The 13,697-nt window shown below is 42.6% G+C and overlaps 1 protein-coding gene across 1 annotated transcript; it reads right to left on the bottom strand.

Annotated features, from left to right (window-relative positions):
- Positions 1–779: 779 nt before the first annotated feature.
- LOC110580494 (splicing factor 3B subunit 4-like) lies at positions 780–2,364 on the bottom strand. Its single transcript, XM_044914113.1, has one exon. It carries the CDS (start codon positions 2,346–2,348, stop codon positions 1,074–1,076), a length of 1,275 nt encoding a protein of 424 aa, XP_044770048.1. The 5' UTR covers positions 2,349–2,364; the 3' UTR covers positions 780–1,073.
- Positions 2,365–13,697: the final 11,333 nt, after the last annotated feature.

Raw genomic sequence — 13,697 nt, forward strand, 5'->3', positions numbered from 1 at the left:
GTTTTGTTTTGGGTTTTTTTTTTTTTGCATGTTGCTTCTTTCAACATAGTTTTCCCTCATCTTGTACTTTGAAGAACTGAAAATTTGGGAATTTAAAAGTAAAAATAAATAAGCACTTCTTTTTTTTTTTTTTTTTTTCATCTTTGGTTTATCTATTTTTAAAATACAAATGTATAGATGACGTACCACCTCTTGGATGAGGTAGCATATACACATTCTGTTCTGGTACTTTCTTCACTTGATGTATGCTGGAGAGCTCTCCATAACAGTACATAGTCTTTCCTCACTTTTTATTGCTGCTATGTAGATTTACCAGTTTGTTCAACCAGTTCCTTACCAACAGACAGGAGAGTTGTTCCAGCCTACTGTCATTACATACAGTTCTGCGACAGGTGGCTTTGTGCACGTTACCTCCTATCTTTGCCAGCACTATCTCCAGGAACTTCACTTTTGTCCTCGCATCATGGTCACAATCACCTTGTCACGGCTACTGGATCTCAGCTTATAAAGTAAACATAGCCTTTTAAAAATGCAATAAGCAGGGGCGCCTGGGTGGCTCAGTCGTCAAGCGTCTACCTTCAGCTCAGGTCATGATCCCAGGGTCCTGGGATCGAGGCCCACATCAGGCTCCCTGCTCCACGGGAAGCCGCTTCTCCCTCTCCCACTCCCCCTGCTTGTGTTCCCTCTCTCGCTGTGTCTCTCTCTGTCAAATAAATGAAAAAATCTTTTTTAAAAAAAATGCAATTAAGCATCCTCACTCCTACCTTACCATTCCTCTCCCAACATACTGACCTCTCTCTTCCTAGAGAAAAGAGAGAAGTTACTCTGCCAGGGAAAACAACACGAAGAATAAACAAGGAGTTTAGTTTTATTTTCTCTGTGCATTTGTAAAACACTTAGGACCAACACAGAAAAAAAATAAAACCTCCTGTGAAAAACATTACACTTAAGGGGAAAAAAAAAGGCCTGAGAGGGATTAGTGCCTTAGCCATAGGGAGCTACAGCAACTCTGATTGGTCCAAGGAATTCAAAAGATATTGGGAAGATAGAACAGGAGGCAAGAGAACGAGAAATTACTGAGGAAGAGGGCCTCGAAGTGGGCCACGAGGGGGAACTGGAGGCCGGGGGGTAGGCCGGGGTGGAGGGAGGGGCCCCCACTGGTAGCCATAGGGTGGGGGTCGTGGAGGCCCAGTGTATCCATGAGGAGGCATCAGTGGAGGAGTTCCACGCATCCCATGTGGAGGCATAGGACCTGGGTGACCCATGGGAGATCCAAACGGAGGCCCTCGAGGGGGCATGCCCATTGGAGGAGGTCCAGGATGAGGCATTCCGGGTGGCGGTCGGGGTGGTGGCTGCCCCCCAGAGCCTGGGGGCCCAGCATGGGGGTGTCCTAAGCCATGAGGGCCATGGTGGGCCAGCTGCATCTGAGACATCCCTGGATGGGGCATCCCACCCGGTGGGAATGGGTGAGGATGTGAGTGTCCATGTCCAGGATGTCCAGCCCCTGGGGTTCCTGCTGATGGTGGGCCATGTCCTCCAGCCCCAGGAGGCATAGGTGGTGGGGGCATGGCTGGGGGTATCCCAGGTGGAAGGGCTCCAGGAGGCGGCACTGGGGGTGGGAAGGACCCAGGAGGAGGCATGCCTGGTGGAGGAAGCCCAGACCCCAATGATGACACCACAGGATTGGGGGCTGAGGGTGGAGGGGGTGCATCTGCAAACAGCTGATGAGGGCGGTCTGCCTGGGAGAGTGGGTTCTGGGCTGCCAGAAGTCGTTCAGCTGCTGAGCCATGGCGCTCACCCTTGGAGTCCTTCTTGAAGGCATAGGACACAGTGATAGGGCGGTTACAGAGATACTGCCCATTCATGGCCTCAATAGCTGCATCCGAAGCATCAAAGGAAGCGAAATTAATAAAGGCATAACCTTTGGAGTTGCCTGTGTCAGGGTCCCGCATAATCTTCGGGGTTTGTAAGATGACCCCAAAGGCGCTGAAAGTATCATAAAGCAGCTTCTCATCAATCTCCGGGTCTAGATTGCCAATGAAAATGTTGGCCCCCACGTCCAGATTCTTGTTGTGAGCTGATGCTTTGTTCACCCGTATTGGTTTCCCATAGAGTTTGATCATGTTCATGATCTTAATGGCATAGTCAGCATCTTCCTCACTCAAGAATTCCACAAAGCCATAGCCTTGGTGCTGACCTGTGACTCTATCCTTTGGCATGTGGGTGTTGACTACTGGCCCTGCCTGGAGAAATAGCTCCCACAGCAATGGTTCGCTAACCTTCTCGTCCAGGCCCCCGACGTAGACAGTAGCATCCTGGTTCCGCTCGGAGATCGGCCCGGCCGCCATGGCGAAAGAGCTCCCGCCGTCTCCTAAATAAGCACTTCTAATGAGTTTGCTGATTTTCATTATTGGTCCATTTTGAAGACTGGCTATCTATATATAGTTTTTTTTTTTAATTTCTTTACGTTTTTTATTTTAATTCCAGATTTTCATTATTGGCCCATTTTGAAGATTAGCAATTATTTTTGAATCTTGATTCTCTCATTCATTGTATTATTTTCCTCCCTCAGTTTTTATATGAACTACAAATTTTTCTGACATGCAATCTATTTTCATCCAAACTGCTGATGAAGATGTCAGTGAGGAGAAGGCCAAGTAGAGAGCCCTGTGGTGTGGCCCTGGGGATTCCCTCAAAAACTGAGAGCAATCAATTTATTCACAGTGTTTGAGTTCTACACACTTGGACTGTATTGTCATTCAATCCAAGTCGCACCATCTTGTGCACAAAATATCTTGAAATCTTTGTCAAAAATTACATCAATAGTGTGATTATCTAATCCATAGCATTCTCCTAATCAGTTTAGTAATTTTGATAAAAAGTTAAAATGGTATTTATTCGGAATAATGTTTTTCTTAACAATCCTGGCTAACTCCTGGTAATCATTGCTGTCTTTTCTACCATCTGTTGTCTTTTCTAAACCACTTGTTGCTTTTCTCTCAAACCATCTTCTTATTAACATATGACAAAATTTTGCGTGGGTTAGACAGCAAGTGTATACCATTGAAACCCTCTTTCTTCCAACTCCCCTTTCAAAATAATGACATTTGCCCTTCTCCAATTTTTCTAGGATTTATCTCAATATCTGTGATTTCTTAACCATTACCATTGACAGTTGCTTCATCTCATCTGTAAATTCTTCCAGTACCAGGGTGTGTGATTCATCTGGATCTAAAGAATTGAACTTACCAAAGTTTGAAGCCCCACCTCCCTAGTCTCAGAAAGTTCTTACAGCTACCAAATACTGTAACCATGACTGCAAATAATCCCAGAGACAGGTCAGGAAACTTTATCTTACTTATGGAGCACCTCCAGCCTAGGAAACCTGCATATCCATTCAGCTATGTGCTGAGGGTCTGCCATGTGCCAGGCATTTAACACACATACCTTATTTAATCCCAACCATGAAAACAGAAGTTCAGAGAAGAAAGCTGACCAAGGTTACACAACCAGATTCAGGCCGAGTCAGGAGCCAAACCCAAGTCTGTCTAATTCCCAGCTCAGGTTCTTCCCACTGAGCCATACCTACCTTCTCACTGGGACTCTCATTCTGTCTTCCTTCCTCACTTGGCCTTCAGTTCCCTTTTAATTATACTCTTCTGCACTTCACAATATTCAGACAGCTCTCCTTGGTGAGGAAAATGGGAACTTGTCAGAAACTGATATGCTTTCCTCCCTCTCATGTCTGTACTTACCTTTTAAGATTCATCAAATAATTGAGAATGTTCTAGCAAAAAGAGCTTTATCATTTTTCACAGCTTCAACTTCCACCTTTATGTTGACCACAAACTCACCCCCATATTTCACCTAAAATTCCCTTGATCATGTTGGTGAGGATCATGTTGGTTCCTCTGGGTCCTCAGGATATGTATTCTGCTTTTTTTTTTAATTTTTTATTGTTATGTTATGTTAATCACCATACATTACATCATTAGTTTTTGATGTAGTGTTCCGTGAATCATTGTTTGTGAATAACACCCAGTGCTCCATGCAGAACGTGCCCTCTTTAATACCCATCACCAGGCTAACCCACCCTCCCACCCCCCTCCCCTCTAGAACCCTCAGTTTGTTTTTCAGAGTCCATTGTCTCTCATGGTTCATCTCCCCCTCTGATTTCCCCCCCTTCATTCTTCTCCTCCTGCTATCTTCTTCTTCTTCCTCTTTTTGTATTCTGCTCTTTATCAGAAGTCCTTTTTTCTCATATCAACATTTTTCTTGGAATCTCATCCTCCTAATATCAAGGCTCTTTCCATGCCCTTCTTTCTGTACAGGACCAATCTGCAAATGGAAGATTCTTCTCACTGTCTCGTCCACCTTCCTTCAGGCCCATTCTATGCCCTCATGGACTTATAAGCTAAAAACATGGTTGTCAACTAACTATCCTTTGGTATCCACTGATGAGCACTCCAAATCTCCCTTTAACTGGAGGTATTTTCATCTTTTGAAGGGACTGATGAAGTGAGGTATAGGGATTCCCAGCACAACTTCTGGAGACTGACTGCCTGGGTTCAAATACTGACTTTACCACCTACTACCTCTGTTACCTTGGCATTTACTTAACCTCTGCAGACCTCAGTTTACCTCTAGGATGGGGATAATGGTTCCGTAAGGATAAATGTTAGTTGTTAATTATCATCAGGTGAATTTTAATGTTGGCATTTTTGCCCTCTAGGTAAATGAAAAAAGAAATATTTGAGAGTCGGGAGCTTTGACATTTGCCACTAAATTTATACTGTGTGAGTAGTTAGCTCTTCTTCTTAGCAATAGGTAGCAACAGAATTTCTGAGCTGTAAATGTCATCACATCCAAGCCAGAGGCCAGAAGTTATAGACCCGAATACCAGTATAGCAGACCAGATAAAGAACTTGCTTATGACCCTTCTGAAGAGGGCGGACCTACTGCATACCCACCTACTTCCTACCTCAATGTTACCAAATCTTCCTTTGCTTTTTTCCCAAGAGATAGCAAAAATCTAGACTTTTATGTAAAATCTCCCGATATTTAAATGTTGGCAAATTACTTTTTAAATATTTAGCATTTTACATGTTTAAGAACAAAATACCAGCAGTTTGCAATCTCTGGCCTAAAGCCTGAAGTCTGAAGTCCCACACCCCTAGTCACAGAAAGAACTTGTTGCTACCACATGCTGAAACCATGACTACAAATAATCCCAGAGATAGGTCAGGAAACTTTATCTTATTTATGGAGTACCTCCAGGATGGGAAACCTGCGTGTCCACTCAGCTATGTGCTAGAGTCACCCTTTTTTTGCCACAGATATTAATTTACCACAAGAAGGCTCTTGTCGTATCCCCCAGAATCTCCAGGTCAAATTCCTGGCCCATCCCAAGATTCCAGGCACTCACCGGTGATCTTATTTATGGTGTCAATTACTAATGGTGCTGAGATTAAGAACCTGGTGAAACAGATGCCAGACAAGCTGTTGCTAAAATTGTCTATGTATGGTTAGAGACAGAGCCCTGCCCTGGGCCTGAGCATCTGTGCAAAAGAGGGGGAGGTTATTGGAGCCAGCACTCAGTGTGTTCATGGTCAGGTCTGCTGAAGCCCGAAGATGAGCCATATGAGGAAACTGGGGCTGGTGACAGCTGTTGAGTAAGCCTTACTCATTTGAGGATTATGAGAGAGTTGAAGAAGCCTTGATAAGTCGCTAAGAGCCAGGTCTATCTTTGGAATCCAACCTAATTTTCCAGCAGACTCAACCCGTAAAGGCTAGAACTAGGATTAGCTAAGATTTAATGCCTACAAGTGGCCAAAATATATATTTAAAATTTTTATTTTGGCATTTTTTGTGTTGGCAAAATAATTAAATAAATAAAATAGAAGCAAACTAAATGTTTATCTGGAAAGAATTGGATATAAATTATAGTACCTTCATCCAATGAAATAGTATACAGCCAGTTATGGGATAAATTAGTTTTAAAGAGCTGTCTATAGAATAATATGTATGGTCTTACCACTATTGTGTTAAAAACAGATGAAGAAAAGAAAAGAAGGAAATAAAAACCAGGTGAATGTATGTGTTAGTATGAGCAGACATATGAGTGTGTGGGTTGAAGAGTCTTAGGAAAAGAATTTAGAAAGATACATAGCAAACAATTAACAACAGTAGGCCAAGAAAAATGAATTATTGAATATGCTGTTGCATTTTACTTTGTTATAGCAAGCAAGAATAATTTTGTAAGTTAAAAAGGTGACTATGTAAAGAATATATTTAATTCTCATGAAGTCAATTCATAATTAATATAGCACCTAATGTGACTCCAATACTGTGCTATGTGCCATCAAGAATAGAAAAGAAAAGCTCCTCCTATACTTGAATATTATAACTTACTAGGAGAGCCTATCTATCTATTATATCTATCATCTATCTATCATATATATATATATATATAAACACTACTCAAACCCAAGTAATTGAGTCCTTCCCATTTCATACATAAAAGAGCCATCATTATTCCTATTTCATAAAGGAAAGAAACTGAGGTTCAGGGAAGCTCAGTGCCAGCAAGGGAGGGAACTGGGTTCTGGCTCTAAACCCAGGGATCTTCACTACTAAACACTTAAAGGTAAATGTCTTCTTTGTAAAGAAGAAAAGATATTTCAGTAAAAATTCATCAAGAAGCATTTAGAAGTGCTTGGTGAAGAGGAGATACCCGAGTTCTCAAGTCTGACTTTCTACACAAGTGAAATCTGTCAGCTTATTGCTGATCTTGCTTTTCACCTACTTCTTTAAACAGAATCTACTGCAAAGATTGACCAAAAATCATAGACAAGACCCAGATATGTTTCAAGGAGCATCAGAGATGGAAGAGACCCTAAAAACCACCTCTTGTCACAACTTTATTTTTAAGACAGGAAACTGAGGCACAGAAAGGCCTGAAAACTGTCATATAGTTGACCAGTGGCAGGACTAGGACTTGAATCTATGGTCTTTTCAGCACATTCACGCTGTGCTCATCCTCATGAATGACCCAGTGACACATCAAACTAGCACTCCTAGCTGTCCCAGTTGATGAGGCAGGTGCTCCCACCATTGAAGTCTGACATTGGTTCAAAGTTCCCCAAATCAGCCTTGATGGAGCAAGCAGTCATTCTCCTCTAATCATGTCTTTCTTGAGACAATTTTTGCTATGCTGTTATTTTCTATCAGGAAGACAGATGGACAAACACCAGCACAACTAGCATATACCAAGTGCCTGTTAGATAGCCCTCACTGAGAGTAGGGTGTTTGATTATATTATCTCTTAACAACCTAGGACATAGATTATGATCTCCATTTTACAGTTACTAAATGATAAAACCAAAGGCTCAAATCAAGGACTTTTAAAAATATGCCTAGGACATGTTCCCTGTGTGCTGCCTTCCATGTAGCAGGAAAAAAAAGAAAAGAAACTACTGGATATGGCCCAAAGACTGTAGCTTCTTTAGAAGCAAAACATGCTAATAAAATCTCTGCTTCCAGGGGGGGAGTCAATGAAAATCAAATAAGAGTGCATTTCATTCTGTCATCTCCTGACCTATAAAAGTGAGTTAGAAGACTAGACTCCTGGAGAGTCACTGCCTCCAGGCTCTACAAGAGTCTCTGCTCATTTCTCAATGTTCCAGATTTCTGGATCTTGTCTTCAGGCCAGCTTCCTGCTCTCCTCTAATCACAGCAGCACTCCATTCTGTGCTTGGACAGTCTGTGAAATCTGTACTCCCTTGGAGCCAATGAAAGGTCTCAGGCTTAAAAATCCTATAAATCCCATCCTCTAAGTTTCTTGAGGTGGCCACTGGGGAGAGCTGAAAACAAAAATTGATGCACCTCACTTAAGTCTAAGTGTTACTTTACCACCCTCCCATGTCCTCCTTAATGTCTCCTAGTTCTGATCAGATCTACTGCATAATGCAGTGGGAGAAAAAGGATGGTTTTGTGTGCACCAGTGACCCCATTAAAGCTCATGCTCCTACAGTACAACTCTTTGCAAAGCAGCATTTTCTGAGATAATGAGCTGGAATGAATAAATCCCCTACTGCTGGTTCTTCTTTAATTATTTCCCTAAAAAGAAAGGACTATGTCATTGAAAGTATAAAATGCACCTAAAAAAATATTCTTCAGTAAAGTGCGACAGAATCAAGGTGTGACATCCCCAAGAACAGCCAAGTCACAAAAGAGCTAGTCATGTTAGAGGCCAAGTTAAATAACTCATAATTTTGGATCTCTGGGTCGTGCTAGCACTCTTGACTGTGGGCTTATGAAATGCCTGAACAGGCAAGACGGCCCCTGTTGAATCTTGCTTGACTTGGCCCTCGCATGGGTAACTCTTCTATGATTTGGCTTTCCCCACACATCTCACACCTTCCCACAAGTGACCTTTTTATTCTGTGCTTGGCTTTTCTATGGTGGGTTAAGTGTCTACACACATTCACGTCATCAGGTTTGTGGTGTGAAGATGACATGGTATTGCTCTCCAGATATGCAAGAAGGGTTGAAGTTCTGCTTTGGTTCCTACAATTTTTTCTGGGATAATTATGGATAAAAAGGATATTGTTAGAGGATGTATGCCCTACTTTTTCTCCATGACACTGCCTCTTGTAACTCTTTGAGCTACCCAGTGCTTTTCATCAAACTGAGCTTCCACATATCCAGTGGTGCCTACTCCCTTGGACTCCAAATCTTAGACCATGTGTTGTCATTTTCTACCATTCCAGAGCCATTTCCTCTGATATGAAATTCCCCAGAATCCCACATGTATACTGTATCATGCAGCACTGGGCACCTGCATTTCCTTAGAACATTACTATAGGCCACCCTGATTACAATCATCAGTCCTCCACTTATCCTATGTGCTAAGCAGTCTTCCTTTTAACCACCCATTGTCATCTCCAAGAAGTCTTCCTCAAACTCTGGATTGACCCAACTGCTTCTCTTCTGTGCCCCCGTAGCATCCATGTTTATCTCTATCATAGCATTTCCTCACTACAACAATTGTTTCTGTTTATGGTCTGTCTCCACGCTGGGCTGTGAGCTCCTAAATTGTATGGACTAGCTCTTATTTATATATACATTACAAACACCTAGCACTCTGTCCTGCACAAAATAGTTGTTCATGTTGATGAACCATTGTCGAAGGTTTGATTGAATGAGTTTGGGTGAAGGTTATTTCCAGGCCTATGAATTAATTCTACTTCAGAAACTCTTTTTGTTGTATTACTTTGTCATGATACATTAAGTATGGCTTGTGTTGACATTCAAATAGAAGGACACACATCCAACTGAAGTTGTCACTACAGAAAAACTAGTTTAACACTCAAAGGGTAATTTGATTTATCAGGTCTTGTGGAGGGCCATGTTGAGGGAGATGGCTGAATTTCCCCATGCTTTCACCTTATAAGAGACAAGGAATTTAGCAGCCACTCTGGATTGTCCTTTAGTTTGGTCTATAGTTCAATAATCTCTGACAGTATCTTCCTTAAATCTTCCCAAAAGGCTCTGCTGATCTTCATAGACATTGTCAAACCAAAATGTCTGATGTGACTTATGGACCCTTAACCCTCTGTATCAACTTCCCAGCCACACTGCCACCACAAAAGCATGCTGCTGTCTTAGATACAGACTGGGAGCCCCAGAGAGAATCTTTGCCAATCTCAACAACTTCGGTTTGCTTGAGGATATCTCTGTTCAGCTACATAATAAAGGATGTCACTAAGTGTTTAAGTCTCAAGGAGTCTTACATCCTGATGCTTTGAGTAGAAGAATGAGTCTTTCCAATTCTGAATCCTCTGGCTTTCGCCCTGATTATTTTACTACAGCTTCAATCTCCTCTAATTCTGAATGGTTAAAGAAGCCTTTCCCTGGTCACGTTTCAGGAGAATGAGCCCAAGTTAGGGCAGGGTGTGGAGAGCTTAATAAGATGTATGTAAGTCCATATGGCAAAGAAACAAAACCAACATGTAAGAAAAAGACTTTATTGATGAAACATTAAATCCTCTGCACACCAGCATACTCTGATTATGGATATGGAACCTGTGACCATTTGCCTAGGTGTTTCTGGGAATCATTTCTGGATAATGGGATTGCTAAACTAGTTCTCCTCTGCAAAGAAAGCTGACTGGGGAAGGAACATGAGATGCTTGTTGGCTTGTGGTACTGGGTGCTTCCCTTTGTGAGCGTCCTTTCTGAGAAGCATCACCAGTAGCCTTCTGAGGCCAAAATCTGGTGCTGCCACAGGGTTAAACAAAGAATAGTTCCAGAAGCCTAGTTTGGAAACCATGTGGGAAGATTTTACTGGGTCTCTGGGAATACCACAGAACGTTACACGACAAGGCATTCCATGCTCCTACTTTGGGGTATGAAGACCTGCAAAACTACAAGCTGAGTAGAATGTGATCCTGACACTCTAGAGAGATGGCTTATATATCCATGTTCACTTTGTGTTGGTCTCAGACTATTGATAGTAATGCTAGGAATGATTGGGGCACTCACCTGAGCCCCTACCCCTCTTGGCCACCCCCCACAGACGTCTCCCTGATTGACTGGAGCCAATTTTGTGGCTGGACCAGCCCTTGTGATTCTTACTATGATTGCAAGGCACACCTCAGAAACAACCATCAGGGAACTTTGAAAAAACAAGGTTTTTTCACAGGTCCTGGAGAGTACATGCCATCCCCAGAGCCACACAATGAGGTCACGAGAGACATGGAGCTGACCTGGGGCTCTGCCTAGCTGGGGCTGCAGGTGGGGTGCCTCGGGTTTCTCGGGTTCACTCTTTATTGGTGAATTTAAAACATAAGAGCAGTAATTAGTGCACTGGAAAAGGAGAGCAGGGTCACTCAAGTGGGCTTTTCTAAAACAGGGGACTTCATGGGCAGGGTGGTCTTTATTTAGTTGTGTAATGGGCAATATGTTTGGAGATGGATGTCTTTGAAAAACAGCAATCAAAAGCTTACTGTTGGGCACTTATATTACAATTAAAAAAAACTAATCGTTAGGCACTTAACACTACAGTGTCATGTTTGGGATCTTTCTGGATGAAACCCAATTAAGAACTGATTCCTTCTATACTATAAGCTTTCTTGGTTCAAGGACAATGACTTATCAATAGCATTCTCAGCATTTTGCCCAAGGAAATATATATAAAAACAAGAAGCCAGCTCTAATTAACTAACTTATATTAATGAATAGTGCAAACTCTGAATGGGACTGCCTGAGTGTGACCTTGTGCAAGATTGTTGGCCTTTGTAATTTTTCTCTTACCTACGATATGGCCATAATAATAATATTGCTGGCATGTAACAAGCACTTGATAAACATTTCTTGTTTTGTAGTTAAATCCTCGAGATGTTTTAGGAGAATGGGAAGGAACTCCTACTGAAAGATACATCTTACTGAGGAACTGACCTCTAGTGGGGTAAATTCAACTGCTCCAGATAGTTTTGCCAAACATTCGAAAAGCTGGGACTGGAAGTTAGCCTTCCCTTTACCAGCTGGGTTTACAGGAAAGACAGATCTTAGAAAGTAAGTGTAGACTGGTTGCGGGGCTTGCAGGGACTCCCTGATGCCTACCCAATCTGTCTCCTTCTCTTCCTGGGCACTCACCTAGACTGTATATTTCCCAGCTTCTCCTGCAGGTAGGTGTGGCCATAGGAGTTCAAACTACAAAATCAGGAGGAAGTCATGTAACCAGTTCCAGGCCTGATTTATCTCCCAAGTTCAAGTTTCCACCTTTCTCCATCTGCTACCTGAACGGAGAGGTACCAAACGTTATGTGTTGAAGATAGCAGAACCTAAAAGGAGCCTGGTTCCTGGGATCACTGCTTGGAGGACAGCCACCTAACCAGGAAGCCTAGGTCGGATTGCAAGATGAGTGAGAAATTAACAGTAACATGTTACTATTTGAAGGTTTCTCTCTTACATTATCCAGAGACAACTTAGGAGGGGCTTTCCCTGCCCATGGGTGGAGGAAGGATGTGCAGTGTGGCAGGAAGGGGAAACTCCACAAATCCTCCTCGTGGAGTCCAGAAACTTCTAGAATGAGAACTGCTGGAGGGTTGACCTGGCCGTCCTCGGCAGTCCCCTTTGTCCGCTTCAGCTTCCCTGGGTGAAAATGCCAAAAAGGATTCAAAACCTCTTTGGTTTTCTGTGCCTCTGCAGGGCCCACAGTAAAGTCTCATAAAAGCTGAAAGTGTGAGTAGGAAGCATCTGAAGTGGGAAATGCCGTTAGGCTGGCCCATAAAAGATGAGTGCTATGAGCAGTAAAATGAGCTAAGAAGGAAAACATGATGAATGTTTTCTCGGCCTTAAACAGCAAGATCCCCTTTCACAGTCCCACGTGGCACTGCATGCCTGAGCTGGAGAAGCAAGGGGCTCTGTGCAGAGCCTGACTCAGGGACTGTGGCAGTGAGCCCGTGCCTAGGGGCCCCGGTGGGTTTGGGGGGATGGAGTCAACTCTTCCATCACCTCCCAGCCCCCACTGGCCCTTGCCTGGATGAAGGCTCCCACTGAGACACTGGAGGAAATCCTGAATTGCCCAAGTTACAGAGCTAGGACATCTCACGTGTGAAAATGAAATCCGGAGTCATGGTACCAGGAGCAGGAGGGAGAACATTTGACTTAAGGGATTTGAGATTTGACTTAAGAAAGTGAACATACTCCCCCCACTGCCCACTGCCATAACTCATTGCCCCATATAGAAAATATTTGTCTTTACTGTGCTGCTTCCCACACTCACACCCAGATACCGCTCTCTTCATTTTACGTGGTTTCCAGTTCTTCAAACAATTCAAATTCGACCTCCTCCATGAACACTTCTCTCTTTATTATAGTCCTTTTGAATCTCATTTTTAGAAAAACATAATCGTGGAAAGACCTGGGCTGGAGCCCTGTCTTTGTTACTTATAAGCTCTGTGATTTTGTGCACATTGCTCATCTCTGTGAGTTTCTATTTCCCCATCTATAAAATAGGGATTAAAATACAAATTCTGTAGGGTAGTTGCAAGGATTAAAGGATGAACTTGCATAATGTGTAACATATAATAAAAACTCAATAAAAATGTTTCCTTCTAACATTTTACAGAATATATGCTCATTACCACAAATGTAATACTTTTTACTGTTCACTGTTTCATATGCACATATCTTGACTTCTCAACCAAGCTGAAATCTTTTTTTTAAAGATTTTATTTATTTATTTATTTGACAGACAGGGAGAGCACAAGCAGGGAGAGTGGCAGGCAGAGGGAGAGGGAGAAGCAGATTCCCCGCTGAGCAGGGAGCCCAATGCAGGACTCTATCCCAGGACTCTGGGATCATGGCCCAAGCTGAAGGCAGACACTTAACCGAGTCACCCAGGCGCCCTTAAGCTGACATCTTCTTGACGGTAGGAAATTTTCTACATCTCCATATTACATAGAACAGTTCTGAGAAAATTATAGAATACCAAGACATATTTAGTACTTTTAAAATTAATTGTTGTTCATAATTTCTCTGATTACTATTAATTAATTGTTTGATCCTTAGTGTTAACCTTTTAACAAAGTCAGATAGAAGGGATGGATGACTCTCATCCTCGACCAAGGAAGTCATGAAAACAGGACTTTATTGGGGCCACAGAGAAGACAGATTCAGATTTGAGGAGT

Source organism: Neomonachus schauinslandi, chromosome 4 (genome assembly GCF_002201575.2).
Source record: "Neomonachus schauinslandi chromosome 4, ASM220157v2, whole genome shotgun sequence".
Taxonomy (NCBI): Eukaryota; Metazoa; Chordata; class Mammalia; order Carnivora; family Phocidae; genus Neomonachus; species Neomonachus schauinslandi.

Excerpts from the sequence above, each read along its gene's own strand:
- LOC110580494 (XM_044914113.1), bottom strand. The coding sequence starts at position 2,348 with ATGGCGGCCGGGCCGATCTCCGAGCGGAACCAGGATGCTACTGTCTAC.